The sequence below is a fragment of the Pelophylax lessonae genome, assembly GCF_965119305.1.
Source record: "Pelophylax lessonae genome assembly, chromosome: 12".
NCBI classification, from domain to species: domain Eukaryota; kingdom Metazoa; phylum Chordata; class Amphibia; order Anura; family Ranidae; genus Pelophylax; species Pelophylax lessonae.
In genome coordinates this window covers 178,148,581-178,170,128 of record NC_138779.1, presented here as the reverse complement: position 1 = coordinate 178,170,128, position 21,548 = coordinate 178,148,581, and the positions used below count along the sequence as shown (strand labels likewise).

At 50.1% G+C, this 21,548-nt stretch overlaps 1 protein-coding gene across 2 annotated transcripts in view; it reads left to right on the top strand.

Annotated features, from left to right (window-relative positions):
• Positions 1 to 9,415: 9,415 nt before the first annotated feature.
• The window catches only part of TBC1D17 (TBC1 domain family member 17), a 149,896-nt gene continuing 137,763 nt past the window's right edge, over positions 9,416 to 21,548 (top strand). For both annotated transcript variants that reach the window (XM_082273566.1, XM_082273565.1), the window contains exon 1: positions 9,416 to 9,484. In XM_082273566.1, coding sequence (XP_082129692.1) covers positions 9,464 to 9,484 — 21 coding nt within the window. In that variant the 5' untranslated portion in view covers positions 9,416 to 9,463. The remainder of the gene's footprint in view (positions 9,485 to 21,548) is intronic.

Here is a 21,548-nt window from a genome sequence, read left to right as displayed (position 1 = left end):
GAGCTGTTTTAATGTAAGCGCCGCAAGTTTTACATTAGACACAGTGCCGTGAGAATTTCATGCCCACCGAGCATGCGCACTTGTCTAATTCTTTAATGTTCCATCACGTATCCGGGGCTCTGAGCATGCGCACTGCTGCGCTGCTCAGCTGTTTCAGCCCGGAAGTGACGAGGGTATGGTTTCTCCACGGGGTATGGTTTTTTAACGTTACAGCGGCACAGCACGCCTTGTGACAAGTAGTCAGTGTGCCCTTAGCTGTCGAGGTTACGTTTCAGAGATATTGGTGCACTAGAAGCAAGGGAGAAAGGGGTTGCCCTTAATAAAGATGGCGGCGCCAGGCAGCAGCTGTTCTTGCATGTGTGGGAGGTTGTTGACACTTTCCAATGCTGTGGTGTGACCAGCTTGTTTATTGCATAAAGTGTGTTAACAGAGGCAGAGCCATAGCAGACGTGTTTGGAGGCCGACCTGTCAGCGCACATGTTGCTCAGTCATTCTAGTTACCTCAGAGTTCCCTCACATTAATCACCTCACACACACCTGTTCACCAGGCCATTTTATTACTTTTTGCACACATGAGAAAATATGCAATTTTTGCTAGAGATTAAACCTTAAACATTATATATTTTCTAAAAGCAGAGACCCTGGAAAATAAAATGGTGGCAGTTGTCGTTTTTATGTCACATGATATTTCCGTAGCTATTTATCAAACATATATTTTGGGGAAAAATACACTTAAAGTGGTAGTATACTGATTTTTGTGACTTTTACCTACAGGTAAGCCTATAATAAGGCCTATAATAAGGCTTACCTGTAGGTACAATTAATATCTCCTAAGCCTGCACGGTTTAGGAGATATTTGCCCTGCATGCAGCCGCTGATGCTAGCGGCGAATGCGCTCTGAAGGTGCGGCGGACCTTCAGAGTTCCTTGCCGGAAAGTTAAATCGCGGCTCCGGTCACTCACAGTGCCGGAGCCGCCGAACCCGGAAGAGACGCAGAGGGATCATGTCCGCTCCCACAGCGGTGTCCGGGGGTCCGTGTCGGGGGTTCGTTTTAAGGTATTTCATAATGAGCTAGTATGCGATGCATACTAACTCATTATGCCTTTGTCTTGCAAGGTTTTTTTTTTTTTTTTGAGTATACTACCGCTATAAAGCGGAGTTCCACCCAAAAGTGGAACTTCCGCTTTAGGTAGTGCTAACCCCCTGACATGCCACATTTGGCATGTCATTTTTGGGGGGGGGGGGGAGCGGGTACCTAGTTTTGACAGGTACCTGCTCCCACTTCCGCTCGGAGCGCCGCGGCGCCCTGAGCCGAAGTTCTCCTCTCCCCCTCCCTCCCTGCAATCTTCTGGGACATGTCAGAGGTCCCAGAAGATTGCCGGCCAATCACGACGGGTAGCGCAACTCGCGCATGCGCAGTGCATACCCGGCTGTGAAGCCACAAACTGTCACAGCCGGGTGCCCACACTAGTGATGCCGGCGCCGGAGAGCAGAGAGGGAGAAGAGCGAGGCTTCGGTCGGCCGCATCGCTGGACCGTTGGACAGGTGAGTGTGTTAGGCTGGAACTCCACTTTAAAGAGGAGTTCCGGCCTCAGATGTCAAATTTAGATAAAAAATACCCCCGGAACAGTCAGGGCTAGTACATTCCATAATGGATAGCCTCTGAACTGTCCTGGGTCGCACTTACCTGTAAGAAGAAATACTTACTGAAAAGTTCTTCTCCAGCGCTGCCATCTCAGGTGTGGGCAGCTGAAGCCAACGCGATCCTCTTCTGCGGCCTCTTCGGTGACGTCGGAGTCCCACAATGCACTGCACCGGGCCCCGCTCTTCACTTCCGGTGCAAGCGCGGCATCCCTGCGGCATGCCCAGAAGCCGTTTAGCAGGGAATGCCGTGCCTGCTTCGAAAGTGACGTGCGGGGCCGGTGCAGGCGCATTGACTCCTGGGAGCGATGACGTCATTGCAAACCGGAAGTGACGGCGTGGGCCGCGGCCGCAGAGGGAGGTAGTGGAAGGAAGGTGAGTATATTTTCTTCCATATCAAGGTAAGTAAAGCAAAAAAAAATTATGATTATCCAATTCTTTTTCTGGTTACTTAGAGCAAGCGGATGTCAAATTTTAGTTTTGAGGCTAGAACTACCACTTTAATGTCTTGCCATGGCCCCATACATGGAGGGCGGGTACATTTCATGCCCCTCCCTCCATTTTCATTCCATTGCTTTTTTTAAGTCTGGGTTCGGTTTCGAGGTGTCGTTCATAGAATATAAGCTGGGTTCACACTGGTGAATGCTGAACACCGCATGTGATTTGCACCAAAAATGCACCGCATTCCTGTGCACGTCACATGTGATGTCTGTGCAATGCGATTTGATTTATTTTGTATGGCTCAAACTGTATCACATTTGCAAAATATAACTTGCACCGTTTAGGAGATATTTACATTGCATGCACCCGATGACGTCATCGGCGCGCCACCCGTGCCGTTTCTTCAGAGCCCTGGGCCGTGACGGGCGGCTTCCGCATGCATGCGTGGGAGTAACGTCATGTGGCTTCAGCCAGTCACAGAGCCGAAGTTCGCAGACCCAGAAGGAAGACGGGTGAAGATGGATGCGGCCTCCAGCGGGGACGACGCGGGCTTCGTTTGCAGGTAAGTGTCACATAATGTGCTAGTATGCAATGCATACTAGCACATTGTGCATTTGCTTTACAGTTAAACAAAAAGATTTACTTCAGCTTTAACTGGTTATCAGTTTAGAGGTAACCATGAAATATGGCTCGTCCTATGCTTCATATTTGAATTGAGGTTACAAGGGTGCTTTAAAAAAAAAAAAAAATATATATATATATATATATATATATATTTTTACCAATTTAATTTTTTCTTTAACAAGCCCTTGTGTGATAGCATTGGGCAGGGGATAGGTCCTCTTATTGGAGACTTCAGAGGTCTATGAGACCTCTAAGGTCTTTCCTGCTCTTCATTGCAGCCAATCAAGCAAAAACTGTGCTTGATTAGCTGCTTTCTTGGCTTTAGTAGCCAGGAGTTGACAGCTTAGTTGGAGGTGGGATCAGGGAATGGATGATCCTTATTCACCTCCTGCTGTTACTGTGAGAGCCATTTCCCATGGTCCCATAGCGGAGGGGGTGGGGGAGTGGGGCACACCTTCAGAGCCCCATTGAAGTGGTCTAGAGCCTCCTGGATTACTTTTCTCTGAAAGCCCTTCAACACGAGCCTGCTTTAGCATCTTGTATAATGCACTATTTATAAACGTATGTATTAGACAAGGGGGGAGTGAGAGAGGGGGAGGAGAGTGAGAGAGGGGGGGTGAGAGAGATGGGGGAGGAGAGAGAGAGAGAGGGGGGGGAGAGAGGGGGGAGAGGGGAGGGGGAGAGAGGGGGGAGAGGGGAGGGGGGTGAAAAAGGGATGGAGAGAGAGAGAGGGGGGAGGGGGAGAGAGAGGAGGGGGGAGGGAGTGGAGGGGGGAGAAAAAGGGATGGAGAGAGGGGGGAGGGGGAGAGAGGGGAGGGGGAGGGAGTGGAGGGGGGAGAAAAAGGGGAGGGAGGAGAGAGAGGGGTTGAAGGAGGAGAGAGAGGGGGATGGAGGAGAGAGATAGGGGGGGAGAGGGGGAGGGGGAGAGAGAGAGAGAGGGGGATGGAGGGGGGGAGAGAGAGAGAGGGATGGAGGGGGGAGAGAGAGAGGGATGGAGGGGGGGGGGAGAGGGAGGGGGAGAGAGAGAGGGGGGAGGGAGAGATAGAGAGAGAGGGGAGGAGAGAGAGAGGGGGATGGAGGGGGGAGACAGAGAGAGAGAGGGGAGGAGAGAGGGGGGAGAGAGGGAGAGGGGGGGAGGGAGGAGAGAGAGAGAGGGGAGGGAGAAGAGAGAGAGGGCAGGAGAGAGAGAGAGAGAGAGGGAAGGAGAGAGAGGGGAGGGAGGAGAGAGAGAGGGGGAGAATGTTAAATCCTCCTTCACTTTGAATTATGGGCAGGGCCAGGGAGTCACGTCCATAACATCACTGGTTGCTAGATGCCAGGCGGCTCTAACAACCAGTGGCCAATAGAGTCTTAGGTGGAGGCGGGAGGGGCTTTATTGCCGCCCCCCTTCTGCAAAGTGCCGCCCTAGGCCTGGGCCTTGTCAGCCTAGGCCAAAATACAGCACAGGACAGGGGTGATAGCTCTCCCTTACTCTTTCCAAAATTAAAAAAAAATATATATATATATATATATGCCTTTAGTTCAATTTTTTAAACACAATCATCATTCACACGTTTTGCACGACCATTCAGTGTTTTCACACGTGAGTCACAAGAAGACTGATGACACACAGAGAAGAATCATTCTTGGCAGACGTCTCTAGTTTCCAGTTTTGAAGCTGCATCCTTACAAAAATGTCTGTACCTGGAAATATCCCCAATTTCTATATTGGAGGAGCAGGGTCATGAAATCTGGAGAATCCCGGAACATTTGCCGTGTGGGATGTTCCGGCGAATATTCCGTATACTACGCCTTATAAACTGTCCAAGTGTACCCTGAAGACTCCTGTCTGTGTCCTACATACATTTCTAGTCATGAGGCCTCATTCACTCCAGGCAATTCTGCGCGTTCCTGTGCGATTCACATGCGGTTTAGTGCAGTACGATTCAAATCTATTCATTTCAATAGGCTCAAACTGCACTCCACTGCACAAAATGTAATGCTTGCACTACCTTTGGAAAGGCACTGCACCTGGAGGGCATGGTACTCCTATACATGCGATCCGGGGCAGACAAACGCCCTGCGCCTTTGGTCTGCATTTGGAGTGTTGTTAACGTAACTTTGATCCCCACTGCTGTTAAATGCAGGGTGGGAAACGCGCACTGAACGCAGGTTTCCCGCACCCCCGCTCTGGTGTGAACGGGGCCTTAAAGTAGCCCAGAAGTGCAACGTGTTTTTAAAATTTTGGAAAGAGTAACGCTGGACAGACACAAGTAGACTTTCCAACGAACATTCGTATGCAAATGTGTGTGAAAATGACATTCGATCACTTAATGAATCTCTGAATTTGCTTCAAAATTCCATTGCTTTTAACATCCAATTTTAGAGTAAAAAGAATTTACTGAATGAAAGCCACATTCACAATTAGAAATTTGTTTGCTCCTTCAAATTTTATTTTCAGCGCATGAAATGACCCTACTAATGATTCGAAAATCAAATGAATGTTCTTAAACCAAGAATTTCAAATCAAATCTTCAATTTTCGGGAAACGAGTCAGTGGGTTTAGTTCCACTTTAATTACGACAACCCTCTACCACAAGAGATTTCACTGGGGATCTGGGAAGAGAAAGACTACAAGTCCCATCTGCCACCATGGCAGAGAGATTCACAGATCACAATGGAACACAGGTGGCCAGGGCCGGGCCAAGCTAAGAGGTGGGCAGGAGGGGCGCTGTGGTATCATGTGAGGTGGAGGGGGCACCACAAGGAGGTTGAGGAGAGGGGATTTGTGTTGTGATGGGGAATTAGGGAGACAGCAGGGGATGAATTGTCCTAGGAGGGGAAATTTGGGGAGGAGTGCTAGGAATGGTAAATTGAAGGGATGTGTGTTGGGAGGGGGGATAGGGGAAGGCAAGTTGTGCTGGGAGAGGGAATTTTGGGGGGTTCATGCAAGAAAAGGCAATATGGTAGGGGGTATTTGTGCAAGGAGGGATTTTTTTTAAAATTTTATTTTGGGGGGGGCATTTTTGCTAGCAGGGATCATTGAGGGGGGGGGGGGTTGTTCTAGAAGGTGAAATTTGGGGGGATTTGTGTTCGGATGGGCGATTAGGGATAATTTGTGCTGGAAGGGGGGATTTGGAGTGGGGGGGAGAGGGTTTGTGGTCAGAGGGGAAATTTGAGGGGTAGAGGATTTTTACTAGGGGGAGGGATTTTTTTTGGAGGGGGGGGGGGGCATTTGTGTTAGCAGGGACGGCTGGGGGGGGGGGGTTTGGGGCAGAATTTGTGCTAGAAGGTGGAATTTGGTGGGATTTTGGTTCGGATGGGCGATTAGGGAGAATTTGTGCTGGGAGGGGGGATTTGGAGTGGGGGAGAGGGTTTGTGGTCAGAGGGGAAATGTGAGGGGTAGCGGATTTTCACTAGGAGGGGAGATTTTTTTTGGGGGGGTGGGATTTGTGCTGGGGGCATATGGGGAATGAGAGTATTTGAGGTGGGGGATTGGTGGGGAAAGATTTGTGTGGGGAGGGGGATTTCCGAGGGAGACAGATTTGTATTTGGAGGAGAGGGAATTAAGCATGCAGATTGGTGATTTTTTTTGTGGGGGGGGGGGGGGTGGTTTGCTGACACATGATGCTCATACATCTTGGGGGGAGCACAATTTGATATGTTCGCCCTGGGCTCTAGTTGACCTTGTCCTGGCATTGCAGGTGCTGTGACATCACTGTGCTTGTAGTCCAATGTTTGTTTCCTTCAGCAGACGATCCGCACAGACCTGGGGCTCACATGTAAACAATGTAGGAACTTGCATACTGCACCCGGGACGCACTGATCATGGTTGCAACGCTCTGCAGGCATCAATGCAAAAATATAATAAATGCACATTTATTTTTAGATCCCCGATGTATATGCATTTATTATTTTCCTCAGAAGGTGAACTATGTCTTTTAATAGAATTTACTGCAAAGTCCGGTTCACCGCATTTCAAAAAGGATTCGCCAAAATGCAGGTGAATTGAACCCAGGCAGATTCACTCATTATTATTTGGGTCCTTTCACATGTTTTTACTGTGTTATTACCTTAATACAAATACAAGAACAATATTTCCCTTTAAATCCTATCAGAGACTTAACTAGAACCTTCAGGGTCCCGGTGCAAGAAACCATGAAGGGGCCCCCGGACCGGGCCCTTCCCTTCAAGCCTGGGGCTCTTCCCACTGATCCTGGGGCCCTTTACTCTCATTGCGGGGCCCTTTATTACAGTCCCGCAGAGGAACCCTTTCAAAAGTTCTGCAGTGGGCCCCCTTCCTGCCATCTTGGGACCTCCCCACGGTGGTGGAATGCCAGGGCCCGGTTGCAAATGTGGCCTTTGCGATCCTGGAAGTTCACCCACTGGTGTCAGTAGTTTTTATTTTTTGGTATTTTATTTGTATTATTTTTTATCATTTAATTTTTTTTTTTACAATGTCACTGACTATGACTCTGTCCATGCAGAAAAGGAAGGAGCTGGTAAATTACATATTTACTGACCCCCTCCTAGTTCTTTATTGTGACACATCCCCTGTAGCTGCCAGCAGGAGAGGGAAAGGAGCACAGTGGGGAGGGGGGGAGCACACAGGGGCCCAGAGACATCAGTAAGTGAACTGGATAGGAGGAGTGGCGGGGGCAGCATACAGAGGAACCAATCTCCTCCATTTTCCTCCTGCAGCTACAGGGGGAAAAAGGAGGACAGTGATTTCTCTGCCCCCCGCCGCCCCTCCTATCCAGGTGTACAGGGGAGCCGCACAGGCCCCCTGGAGCATGGGGCCTGGTTGCAATTGCAACCTCTGCAACCCCTGTAGTTACGCCCCTGAATCCTATAAGACTCCTCACACCACTGTGCTGGGGGTGCGATTTGAAAAGTCCTGCATGCTGCATCTTTGGTGTGCTTTTAAAAACGGCACTAAAAACGCAGCTCCCCATTGAAATGAGTGGTAAAAAGTGTCAAAAATGCATTAACTACTTGCCGACCAGTCACGTTGACTGTACTGCGGCACAGTGGCTCGTTCCCGTCCAGCGGCGTAGACCTACGCCGCTGGACTCCTCCCATTGTGGGCAGCGCGTGCGCGCCGCCGGAGGCTCGCTCCCGCTGTATTCAGTCACAGCAGGAGTCGGGCCAGGGGAGGAGCGGCAGTGATCACCGCTGCTCTTCCCTGATCGTCGGGAAATCGAGTCTGGAGATCCGCCTGCTTGTGTAAACAAAGCGGGCGGATCTCCTAAGTGACAGATTGCAGGGTTTAGCATAGCTGAACATGCGATCTGTCCCTGTGTCACTCAGTCACCTCCCCCCACACACGTCAGTAAGCACCAGGCATACATTAACTCCTCCCTCTCCAATAAAATTAACCCCTTCCCTGCCAGTGTCATTTTTACAGTAACAGTGCATATGTATAGCACTGATTACTGTAGTAATGTCACTGGTACCCCCAAAAGTGTCAAAAATGTCAGTCAAGTGTCCGATCTGTCCGCCGCAATGTCGCAGTCCCGCCAAAAAAATCGCAGATCGCTGCCATTACTCGTTAAAAAAAAAACACCAAAAATGACAAAAATCTTTCCCTTAGTTAGTAAACGCAATAACTTTTGCGCAAACCAATCAAAATAAGCTTATTGTGATTTTATTTTTACCAAACATAGGTAGCAGAAAACAAATTGGCCAAAAATTTAAAAAAATTTTGATGGGGAATTTCATATAAAAAAACGTGAAAAATATTGTAATTTTTTCAGAATTTACGCTCTTTTTTTGTTTATAGCGCAAAAAGTAAAAATCGCACAGGTGATCAAATACCACCAAAAGAAAGCTCTGTTTGTGGGAAAAAAAGGACATAAATTTTGTTTGGGTACGGCGTCGCACGACCGCGCAATTGTCAGTTAAAGTCGCACAGCGCCGAATTGCAAAAAGTGGCCTGGACGAAAGACAGCAAAATCCTCCGGTGGTAAAGTGGTTAAAAAGTAAAAACATACCGCTGTTGCATTTTGTGAGTCACATGTCCATATTTCACAGCTGCATGCCAACCAGAAGATGCATCGGAAATACTTTAAAAATGCATGTCTGTGTTTTATATGTTTTTCCAGTGTGAAAGCAGCCTTAGGCTCTATTCAGATCTATGAGACCCACGTCCTGCGGGTAGGACAGCCCATTCATTTCAGTCGGCTGCCCTACCTGCAAACAAGTGGGGACAAAAGTCCCTGACCCTTTCTTTAAAATTGTGCCGTACTAAATCGCATGGTGGTCGGTGTTTTTCTGAAGTTTGGGGGAGGCTAGATTCACATATGAGCACCTATGTGCGATTATGCACGCGTTTCGGACCCACAGGTAAAACGCGCTGTTCTGTAGCAGACGCGCGGTGGTGGCACTAAGTCTTCATGGCACTCCTACACATCAGAGAACATGGAGGTTTTCATGTGCACAAAACCGAGAGTAAGAATAAATGGAACCCCTGCATGTCTAATAAATAGCAACGCGTTTCAGGAACGCCCACACAATAGTATGAATCTAATGAATAGATCAGAAATCTGAAAAGGAATTATGCAGAGAATGTTTTATTCGTTCTTATTCTGGACAGATCGCAGTCGGTGACACGGACTAATAGGGACACTGCTGCAAAAACGGGGACTGTGCATCTATGACAATCAGCGGCAACACGAGGGGGCGGGCTGTTTCCTGGGCAACGCTTATACTGGGTGGAGCGAGCTGTCAGGGGACCGGAAGTGACGTGTCAGACGCGGAAGTTTTGGTCTAGCTCGTCATGGAGTCAGATGCTTACAAGGTGAGTTGGGGGATTGCGGGTCCAGCGATCGGGGCCGGGAGGTCGGTGTGTGCTGGGTGACGGTATGTGATGGTGAGATGATCGGTGCATTCTAGAACGAGGGTTGGTTGTGGTGAGGAGAAGGCGCAGTGCCGCCACTAGGGGGAGCCGTAGAGTCCGGTGGGGTGTTGTAGTGATGATCAGGTGATCGGCGGTCTTGTGATTCCTCCCCAGTAATAAAAACAGAGAGTAGGGGGAGGGGAGAATCTCCATCTATCTGGGATAATTTATCCTCCCTGTGACACCATGAGGACCACAGAGAGAGATGGAGTCCCATCACCGGCGACAAATGTCCCCTATACACCCGACAACTCCACAGATGGGGAGATCACCCATCACTTCCTCCCCTCACATCAGATCTAAGCCCCTTATCTGTCTACAGCTGACCATACAATCTGATTGTACAATCCCTACACACTATACAATCTGATTGTACAATCCCTACACACTATACAATCTTCATACACCATACAATCTGATTGTAAAATCCCTATATACTATACAGTCCCCGTACAACATACAATGTGATTGTACATTCCATATAAATCATACAATCTGCTTGTACAGTCCCTATACACCATACAATCTGATTGTACAATCTCCTTTAGTTCTGATCAGACAGCAAGGTCTGATTATAGCTGACCATGCAATATACAATCTGGTTGTACAATCTCTATACACCATACAATCTCTGCAATATAAATAGACTGTAAATCCCTATACATCATACAATCTGATTGTACAATCTCCTTTAGCTTTACCAAAACTTTGGAATATGTGGGAACACCTAAACAAGCCATTCAATTAGTATCCAATCAGTCAGGCTCTTGTAGTACATAGATGATGGTGGATCTAAAGGACATTGTACAATCAGCTTGTACAGTGTATGGCCAGTCTTAGGTGTTACCAAAGCCATGTAATATGTGAACTGACCTAACCTACCAAACCTGTATTTAGATAGGGCAGGCCCTTGCATTACGTTGTTGATGGTACATATAAAGGAGATTGTTGAAAACAGATTGTATGCTGACCATACACTATACAATGTGATTGTACAATCTGCTTTAGATCTACCATTAGCTATGTAGTACAGGGACCTTTTTGATTGGATGCAGCTTGCACGGGTTGTCTAGGTCTGTCCTTATTGGGGATGATCTCAAGTATTGTCTGAACCTGGAAGGAAGCCGTCACTCCCACCGCTTCCTGTCACTCCCACCCACTGCCCGTCACTCCCACCCACTGCCCGTCACTCCCACCCACTGCCCGTCACTCCCACCCGCTTCCTGTCACTCCCACCCACTGCCCGTCACTCCCACCCACTGCCCGTCACTCCCACCCACTGCCCGTCACTCCCACCCACTGCCCGTCACTCCCACCCACTGTCTGTCACTCCCACCCACTGCCTGTCACTCCCACCCGCTTCCTGTCACTCCCACCCGCTTCCTGTCACTCCCACAACCCGCTTCCTGTCACTCCAACCCGCTTCCTGTCACTCCAACCCACTGCCTGTCACTCCAACCCACTGTCTGTCACTCCCACCCACTGTCTGTCACTCCCACCCACTGTCTGTCACTCCCACCCACTGCCCGTCACTCCCACCCACTGCCTGTCACTCCAACCCACTGCCTGTCACTCCCACCCACTGTCTGTCACTCCCACCCGCTTCCTGTCACTCCCACAACCCGCTTCCTGTCACTCCAACCCACTGCCTGTCACTCCAACCCACTGTCTGTCACTCCCACCCACTGTCTGTCACTCCCACCCACTGTCTGTCACTCCCACCCACTGCCCGTCACTCCCACCCACTGCCTGTCACTCCAACCCACTGCCTGTCACTCCCACCCACTGTCTGTCACTCCCACCCACTGTCTGTCACTCCCACCCACTGCCCGTCACTCCCACCCACTGTCTGTCACTCCCACCCACTGTCTGTCACTCCCACCCACTGTCTGTCACTCCCACCCGCTTCCTGTCACTCCAACCCACTGCCTGTCACTCCCACCCACTGTCTGTCACTCCCACCCACTGTCTGTCACTCCCACCCACTGTCTGTCACTCCCACCCACTGTCTGTCACTCCCACCCACTGTCTGTCACTCCCACCCACTGCCCGTCACTCCCACCCACTGCCTGTCACTCCAACCCACTGCCTGTCACTCCAACCCACTGCCTGTCACTCCCACCCACTGTCTGTCACTCCCACCCACTGTCTGTCACTCCCACCCACTGCCCGTCACTCCCACCCACTGCCTGTCACTCCAACCCACTGCCTGTCACTCCCACCCACTGGCTGTCACTCCCACCCACTGCCCGTCACTCCCACCCACTGCCCGTCACTCCCACCCACTGCCTGTCACTCCCACCCACTGTCTGTCACTCCCACCCACTGTCTGTCACTCCCACCCACTGCCCGTCACTCCCACCCGCTTCCTGTCACTCCCACCCGCTTCCTGTCACTCCAACCCACTGCCTGTCACTCCAACCCACTGCCTGTCACTCCCACCCACTGTCTGTCACTCCCACCCACTGCCCGTCACTCCCACCCACTGCCCGTCACTCCCACCCACTGTCTGTCACTCCCACCCACTGCCTGTCACTCCCACCCACTGCCCGTCACTCCCACCCACTGCCCGTCACTCCCACCCACTGTCTGTCACTCCCACCCACTGCCTGTCACTCCCACCCGCTTCCTGTCACTCCCACAACCCGCTTCCTGTCACTCCAACCCACTGCCTGTCACTCCAACCCACTGCCTGTCACTCCCACCCACTGTCTGTCACTCCCACCCACTGTCTGTCACTCCCACCCACTGCCCGTCACTCCCACCCACTGCCTGTCACTCCAACCCACTGCCTGTCACTCCCACCCACTGTCTGTCACTCCCACCCACTGCCCGTCACTCCCACCCACTGCCCGTCACTCCCACCCGCTTCCTGTCACTCCAACCCACTGCCTGTCACTCCAACCCACTGCCTGTCACTCCAACCCACTGCCTGTCACTCCCACCCACTGTCTGTCACTCCCACCCACTGCCCGTCACTCCCACCCACTGCCCGTCACTCCCACCCACTGCCTGTCACTCCCACCCGCTTCCTGTCACTCCCACAACCCGCTTCCTGTCACTCCCACAACCCGCTTCCTGTCACTCCAACCCACTGCCTGTCACTCCAACCCACTGCCTGTCACTCCCACCCACTGTCTGTCACTCCCACCCACTGTCTGTCACTCCCACCCACTGTCTGTCACTCCCACCCACTGCCCGTCACTCCCACCCACTGCCCGTCACTCCCACCCACTGCCCGTCACTCCCACCCGCTTCCTGTCACTCCCACAACCCGCTTCCTGTCACTCCAACCCACTGCCTGTCACTCCCACCCGCTGCCTGTCACTCCCACCCGCTGCCTGTCACTCCCACCCGCTGCCTGTCACTCCCACCCGCTGCCTGTCACTCCCACCCGCTGCCTGTCACTCCCACCCGCTGCCTGTCACTCCCACCCGCTGCCTGTCACTCCCACCGGCTGCCTGTCACTCCCACAACCCGCTTCCTGTCATTCCCACCCACTGCCTGTCACTCCAACCCACTGCCTGTCACTCCAACCCACTGCCTGTCATTCCCACCCACTGCCTGTCACTCCCACCCACTGCCCGTCACTTCCTTGTCCAGACAATTAAGGAAACCTACCGCAGGGACATACAGGGGGTTCAGACTGAGGTTCAGTCGCTGGAGGACCTCCTCACCTCTGAAGAGTCGACAACTGCTAGTCTGGAGCATCGGGTGGCAGAGCTGGAGGCAGCTCAGGACTCCCAGGCTGAGGTAGCGGTGGCTTTACAACTCCACCTGAAAGACCTGGAGTACAGGAGCCGCCGGAATAATCTGCGGCTTTGGGCCTCCCTGAGGCTACAGGCCCCGAGGACTTGTGGGACACTGTTACAGCCATTTTCCACAAGGTAATGGACACTGCTCCTCCTGCCAATCTGGAGATGGATAGGGCCCACAGAGCCCTGGGACCCAAATCCTCTGCATGGGGACTGCCTCTTCCCTCCCTGGTCTCCCCCCCCCCCCCCCTCGTCGCCCCCGAATCGTGCCGCTGCTCCCGGGCTCCTACTCCGGATGGCTCAAGGGAATCCTGACCTGTGGTTCCGAGGAGAGTGTTTTTTTTGTTGGGCTTGAGTCCAGAACCCTGCTAATGTGTTGCTGTGTTCTTGCACTTTTTTAGACTAATACCCTCTGTGGGGGCTCCCCCCCCCCCAGCTTTACCCCCTTTGCTTAACCGTTCATCACAATGTTAGTACAGGGCTTTGTCCCTTCGTTTTTTTCCTCATCTCCTTCCTCTCTCGTTTAGTTGAAAAGGTGGAGATGGCTATGTATATGATATGTATCTACTCTGGTGGGGTATGGAAGTTGGCATCCTCTAGTACCGGGGGGGGGGAGATGTTTGGGAGTTTTTTTTTTTTCTTCCCAGACTCCTGTTTTTGTATTACTATATTTTTTCATAATTTTTGACAAATGCCCGCACTCTATGGAGGCTCCTGGGGGGGATGGACAGACAGAGTGGTTAACCTAATCAAGCAGTACTGGATTTGCGATGCCTGTTCCTGGGTTATCGCATGTTTTCATCTAATGTATTTTGGTCTTCGTAAGATGTTTGTGTCTTTTTCACTGTTTGTTTATATTGACTGGTAGTGTTTGCCGGGAGCTCCTCTCCTGATCTGTGTTCACGCACCACCCTCATTTTAGGCCTACACTCAGGCAGTCCTGTGGCTCTGAGGAAGAGGCTAAGCCTCGAAACGCGTAAGCCTTTCTAGCATCGGAGGACGATACACCCTTTTGATTAGGGATAGACCGATATGTTTTTTTCAGGGCTGATACCGATATTTGGTCACAACGTATCAGTATTGGCCGATATGGGCCGATGTTTTGTACATTTAAAGTTTTGAAAAATAAAGACAATTTTTGACACAAATCTGGTACTGAACATGTTAATTTTTGTTTAATGCTTAATGGCTGGCTTGCTGGCACCCTGTGATGGGTGGGTGGCTGGCTGGCACCCTGTGGTAGGTGGCTGGCTGGTACAGGGCCAGTGGGCAGCTGGCTGGTACAGTGCCTGTGGCTGGCTGGTACAGGGCCTGTGGGTGGGTGGCTGGCTGGTACAGGGCCTGTGGGTGGGTGGCTGGCTGGCACAGGGGGTGTGGGTGGTTGGCTCGCACAGGGCATGTGGGTGGCTGGCTGGTACAGGGCCTGTGGGTGGGTGGCTGGCTGGCACAGGGGGTGTGGGTGGCTGGCTCGCACAGGGCATGTGGGTGGCTGGCTGGTACAGGGCCTGTGGGTGGCTGGCTGGTACAGGGCCTGTGGCTGGCTGGCTGGTACAGGGCCTGTGGATGTGGGTGGCTGGCTGGCATCGGGCGGCTGTGGGTGGGTGTATGGCTGTGATGCACTCCCGGGAGACTAGTCCTGACGACTCCAGACAAGGTGGCCTAAGAAGGCAGAATGACGTCCCAAAAATATCGGCACTATCAGCCAGTTCCGGGGCCGATACCGATATAACAGGGAAAGTGCAGATCAGCCTATCCCTACTTTTGATCTTGATGCTGATGGCAACATACCTATTTGATATGCGTGTATCAAGAACTCGTTTTTGAGTATTTTTATACCTTTTTATTCAATAAAACCTTTTTTAAGGGATAATGCAGTAGGCCGGTGCGCCCTTGTGTTTGTTTTCAGTGGTCCTGTTGCTGGGCCTAGCTTGAGTGCTACTGTGGTTTTCCACTAGGTGTCCTTGAGGGGGCTTCTGACTTGATTGTATGTATCCGATCTTTTGCTACTCCTACTCTTTACCTTATTCTTCCTTTGTACTTTTTCCCTCAACAACCCTCCATCCCCCCCCCCCCCCTCTTTTTTTTTTTTTTTTGTGTTGGCTGCGGAATGGGGTCCCTCAATATTGTTTCCTTGAGTGCCAAGGGGCTAAATACCCTGGAAAAGCGGCATATGCTCCTGCACGACCTGAGACGTCAGAGGGCGGACATTGCATTTCTCCAGGAAATATATTTCAGAGAGGACTGCCTTCCCTTGCTTAGAACTACCCTGTGACTTACCATGCCACCAATACTCTAGCGAAGTTCAATGGAGTTTCCGTTTTAATCTCAAGCAGGAGATTCTTTCCTGGATGCCGGGGGTTGTTTCTTGTTTCTTTTTAAAGGTACAATTAGTGGAATAGGAGTAAAGTTGGCCACGATCTATGCCCCCAATGCACAACAGGACCTCTTCCTTAGAAAAAAATCTTGACAGGCTTCTGGAGTTTGCCGAGGGTCAGTTGATTTTGGGTGGCAACCTAAATGTTCCCCTGGTACCAAATGTAGACCCCCTCCTCTGGCTCCTCTTTGACCCACCCAGGGTCTCGAAAGCACATCCCTAGATCCCTTCACGGAGCTCAATTGGTAGAAGTATGGCGATTATTTCATTCAGGAGAGAGGGGCTATACTTTCTACTCCTCACCTCATAAAATATACTCCCTGATTATATTATTTTTTCTTTCCTCATAACCAGCTACACTCGGTGGCCGATGCCTCCATCGACTCAATCACTTGGTCAGACCATGCTCCGGTCTTTTTGAAATACAACCTTAAAGATGTCAGATGCTCCAACACTGCCGCTTGGAAGTTGGATGAGAGCCTCCTGCAGGACCCCTCTATTTTTACGGACATCCTGCAGGAAATATCATGGTATTTCCAAAAGGAATGATACCCCTGACTGTGATCCAAGAGTGTTTTGGGAATCCCACAAATCGGTGATTCGGAGGGTTCTAATTAAACATGGTGCACGGGTGAAGTGGGAAAGGGAGGCTCTATTATCCTCTCTTCTAGCAGACATACATTGAGTTGAAACTCTCCACATACACGCCCCCTCTCCTGGGATAACGAGTGTAAACTTCTGAGCCTTCGTACCAAGGTCTCTGATCTTCTCTTTTATAAAGCTAGGGCTGCACTACAGAAGGGGAGAAAACACTTTTTTGAATTCGGTGACAAGTGTGGCAAACCTCTTGCTAGGTCCCTCCATGCCCACCGCTCATCCACATATGTTCCACAAATATCCCGTCCAACCAGAGGGAAGGCTACCCTTCCCAAACATATTGCGCAGTTCTTTAGTGACTTTTACTTACTTTACAATCTAGCCCTGGATACTTCGTCTCAGTCTAGCATAGGTGACTACTTAACAGCCTCTGGAATGCCGCGCCTCTCTTCCTCATTACAGTGGGATCTGGAGACCCCGGTCACACTGGAGGAGCTACAAGCAGAAGTCGGATCAGCAGAGCTTGGGAAAGCACCAGTCCCAGATGGCTTTACAGTACAATATTACAAACTTTTATATCTCCAACACTGGGCCCCTACTTGGCCAAGGTTCTGAATTTGTTGGGGGACTCAGCATCCTTCCATTCAGAAACTCTGAAAGCTACCATTTCGGTTTTACCCAAAGAAGGGAAAGAACCCATGCTATGCGGCAGTTATACGCCTATCTCTCTTTTAAACGCTGACCTGAAATTTTTCACCAAGCTATTAGCCACCTGCCTCCAACAACACCTGCCCTCGCTGGTTCATTTGGACCAAGTGGGCTTCATCCCGACACGGGAGGCGAGGGATAATACTATTAAAGCCCTTAACCTGGTACATGTAGCCTGCAAATCCCACGCACCGTGTCTACTATTAGGAACAGATGCGGAGAAAGCATCTGACAGAGAAAATTGGCGGTTCATATTTTCTGTCCTGAGACACATTGGCTTAGGGGATAACATGCTGCGCTGGATTTCCAGTATCTATACTTTACCGATGGCGCACGTTAAGGTGAACGGGGTGTTGTCTTCTTCTTTCCCTGTTACAAATGGTACCAGACAGGGATGTCCTTTTTTCACCCCTCCTTTTCGCTCTCTCACTAGAACTTTTCCTCTGTACTGTCCGGCTGAACCCTGACATACAGGGGTTAGGAGTGGGAAAGTCACAACATAAAGTCTCGGCGACAATCTTCTTTTTTTCTTTGACTAACCTGTTAATCTTCCTCTGAAATCTCAAAGATTTTGAAACTTATGGTTCCCTCTCCCTCCCTAAGATTAACTTCTCCAAATCGGAAGCTATGGGGCTACACATTCCTACTCCTCTGCTCCAAACTTTGCAGCTCAACTTTAACTTTATATGAACAGACAAGGCTCTGAAATATCTGGGGGACTTTCATTCCGGCTGACCTTTCTCGTACCTTTGACCCTAACTTCCCTCCCCTCTTGCGCACTCTGCAGACACTTTTAGATACATGGCACTTGGGATTACACACCTGTTTTGAAAAATGTAATATCATAAAGATGTGCGTCCTGCCCAAATATTTTATCTCTTCTGGGCTCTTCCAATAGCTATCCCTGAGGGGTACTTTACGCAAGCTCAGGCTCTTGTTATATGTTTTTATATGGGCACATAAATGTCCAAGGATGAATAGGTCCTTGTTATCACTTCCCAAACAGTTTGGGGGCCTTGTAGTCTCGGATCTTTATAAATATTACCAAGCTGTACACTTGGGATGTCTTATCGATTGGATCTGCCATGGAAACACTAAACTTTTGGCCACGTATAGAACAGGACCAATATCGGGTCCCATTGAGTAGATTCTTCTTGGTGCTTTGAGTTTCTACCCTCCCCTTTTAAAAAACACCCACTCATAGGGACAACTGCCCTTTTGTGCTACTGACTCATTTCTGCAGGCAGATGGTCCTCGTTGGATTCTCTGTTGGTCCCCATTTTGGATAGCCCTGGATTTACTCCGGGCCTGCGGGCGGGGCCCTTTGGCCCGTCGCTTGAGTCGGGATACTTCCAAGCCTCTCATTTTGTTTTCCGGGGGGACCTGGCCCTCAATACAGTCCCTGATGGCCTGGAATGGACCATTCCCCCTCGACTTCTTGCGAGCCTCACAGCTCTGCATCTTTCTACAGACTCTCCCTGCACCTGATAGTTTTTGTCGCACCTTGACACCCCTCGAGAGGTACTGCTCTGAAAGCGGCACCGTTCCGCATGTTCTCTCTACCTTGTACTCTCTTTCTTTTGGTCACCCCCACTGAGGACTATCTACTCCCCTACTTGTTGAAATGGTAATCAGAATTGGGTAGACCATTCTCGAATATGCAATGTCCTCACATATTTCGTTTCGCCCTCAAATCCTCCATCAGCTCGAAAAATACAATAAACCAATTTTAAGATCCTTTCCTGATTGGTATTGCACACCTGTACTACTACATAAGTTCTCTCCATCCACGTCTGCACTGTGCTGTCATTGTTTTGAGGTACCGGGGACTTTGCTACACATTTTTTTGGCCTGTCCCAAGATGGGGGGGGGGGGGGGTTTCTGGAAGGAGGTCCGTGCGATTATCCAAAAATTTACGGACTTCAGGGTTCCTCAGGATCCAGCGTTCTTTCTTTTGCATACATCTACGGTCTCTGTGAGCACTTATAGAAAATCTATCCTCAGACACCTTCTGAATGTGGCTAGGTGCTGCATACCACTCACCTGGAGACAGACACAACCCCCTACAGTTGGCATGTGGCTGAGGAAGGTGGAGGAATTGAATAAAATGGAGGACCTGATCCTGACCGCCCGGCAGACACGAGAGACCTATACAGAAACTTGGACATTTTAGAACATGTTTATCTGTTCTGAGGAAGAGAGGGCCCTCATTGGAGTTAACCCCCTCCTAGTGAGGGGACTACTGAACCTCTTTTTTTTCTCCTCCCCCTCCTCCCTCCTTCCCTTTCTCTTTCCTTTTCTTTTCCCCCGTGTTTTCTCTCACTTCCTTTATAAGTTCACTACTACTTCTCTACTTTTACCCTCTGGAAATGGTTACAATTGGAAGGTTTACAATACTGACGGGTTCCATATTGGAGGTCGTGCATATTAGGACAATTTCTTCACGGAATCAAAATACAATACACAAGTTGATGGCAGATTTTTCCTCTTACTTCAACGTAATACTGGTATGAATGTAACCTATTTCCATTGGAACTCTTAAACATTAACTTGTTTGTAATCTGTTTTACCATGCAATAAAACTTTAATATGCAAAATAACCGACTACCCCAATCATCCTGATGGCAGTTCCCGCTCTGATAAAGGTGGCGACCATTAATGTCAGCAGCATTAAATCTGCAAGAGCTCGTAATATTGCCTTTTCTCTTTCTTTCATTGATGGACACAGCTCCTGATTCTTCTTAACCATTGGTGGGTTTTACTGTCCCCCTACAGTAGGACACTAGGCAGGAAAAAGCTTGACTACGCCTATGGGCAGCCCCAGGGAGTATACACCCACACTCAGCTATAGGCACTCAGTTTTTTTTCTGCCTAGTCAGGAGTAAGGACCTAGTTCCTTGCTGGGATCTCTGGTCCTGGCAATTTTTTTCCTTTTTAAATAGATTTTTTCCTATATTTGTTATGTTGTTCCTGTGCAAATCTACTATCAGAGGCCAGACTGGGCGACGTACTGGATAAAATAGATTCAGAGGGTCCCCCCAGTCTGGTCGGCCGCGACATAGCCCTACTGGAGGGGGGCTGGCCTACGAGTTAAACCTCTCGCAAGGGCACATACGACCTGGCCTCAGCCTGATTCGCAGCGTTCCTCTTGGCCGACAGCCACCCACATCCCGATGGAACAGTGGTCTGTTAGGAGTGGTGCCCACCCTGTTCCTGGTATGGTAAGTGGCTGTACCCCCTCTACCCCTGGAGAGTTTTGGGGTCGACGTAAGCCCCTCTCTGGGATAGTGGGACCCCCAAGTTCCCCCCCAGCCCTCTAAAAATTTGGTGGTCACTGTGGGTCTTCAGGCCCCCCTCCCTGGGTGAGGTTATGAGCTGGCTTTTGCCACATGCTCTTAAGGGGGGCTTGTTTGGAGTTGCTGTTGACCATGTTTTTCGTGGTGTTAAAAAAGAATAGCGCGCAAATGCAAAAGAAATTACTACCAAATCTGAAGAGAGTCCATAAATAAAAATGGGGGTTTGGTCCCACCATATGGCCATATCGTGCTCAAGCCCACTACTGCGTCAAAGTACCCCATTATCAGTGGGTCCTACACTATCCATGAAAAAGAGATGAATCCAGCCCTTCTAACCCTTGGAGATAACACTCCTTGCTGGGAAAAATGTGCAAATGCACTACAGGGGACTCCTCCCATATCCACTTGATGGTGGTCTGTTAGGAGTGGTGCCCACCCTGTTCCTGGTATGGTAAGTGGCTGTACCCCCTCTACCCCTGGAGAGTTTTGGGGTCGACGTAAGCCCCTCTCTGGGATAGTGGGACCCCCGAGTTCCCCCCCAGCCCTCTAAAAATTTGGTGGTCACTGTGGGTCTTCAGGCCCCCCTCCCTGGGTGAGGTTATGAGCTGGCTTTTGCCACATGCTCTTAAGGGGGGCTTGTTTGGAGTTGCTGTTGACCATGTTTTTCGTGGTGTTAAAAAAGAATAGCGCGCAAATGCAAAAGAAATTACTACCAAATCTGAAGAGAGTCCATAAATAAAAATGGGGGTTTGGTCCCACCATATGGCCATATCGTGCTCAAGCCCACTACTGCGTCAAAGTACCCCATTATCAGTGGGTCCTACACTATCCATGAAAAAGAGATGAATCCAGCCCTTCTAACCCTTGGAGATAACACTCCTTGCTGGGAAAAATGTGCAAATGCACTACAGGGGACTCCTCCCATATCCACTTGATGGTGGACACTGATTGAGTACAGGTGTATGTGGGGGGTGGGGAGGGCTGCTCAACCTCGATAGTCTGGTCAGACCTAATACATAATAAACAGGCAAAAAATTTGGGGGAGCATACCCATGTATTTCCAAAGCTGCTGCAGCTATGAACCAAAAGACATGTATATTAAAAAAGAATAGCGCGCAAATGCAAAAGAAATTACTACCAAATCTGAAGAGAGTCCATAAATAAAAATGGGGGTTTGGTCCCACCATATGGCCATATCGTGCTCAAGCCCACTACTGCGTCAAAGTACCCCATTA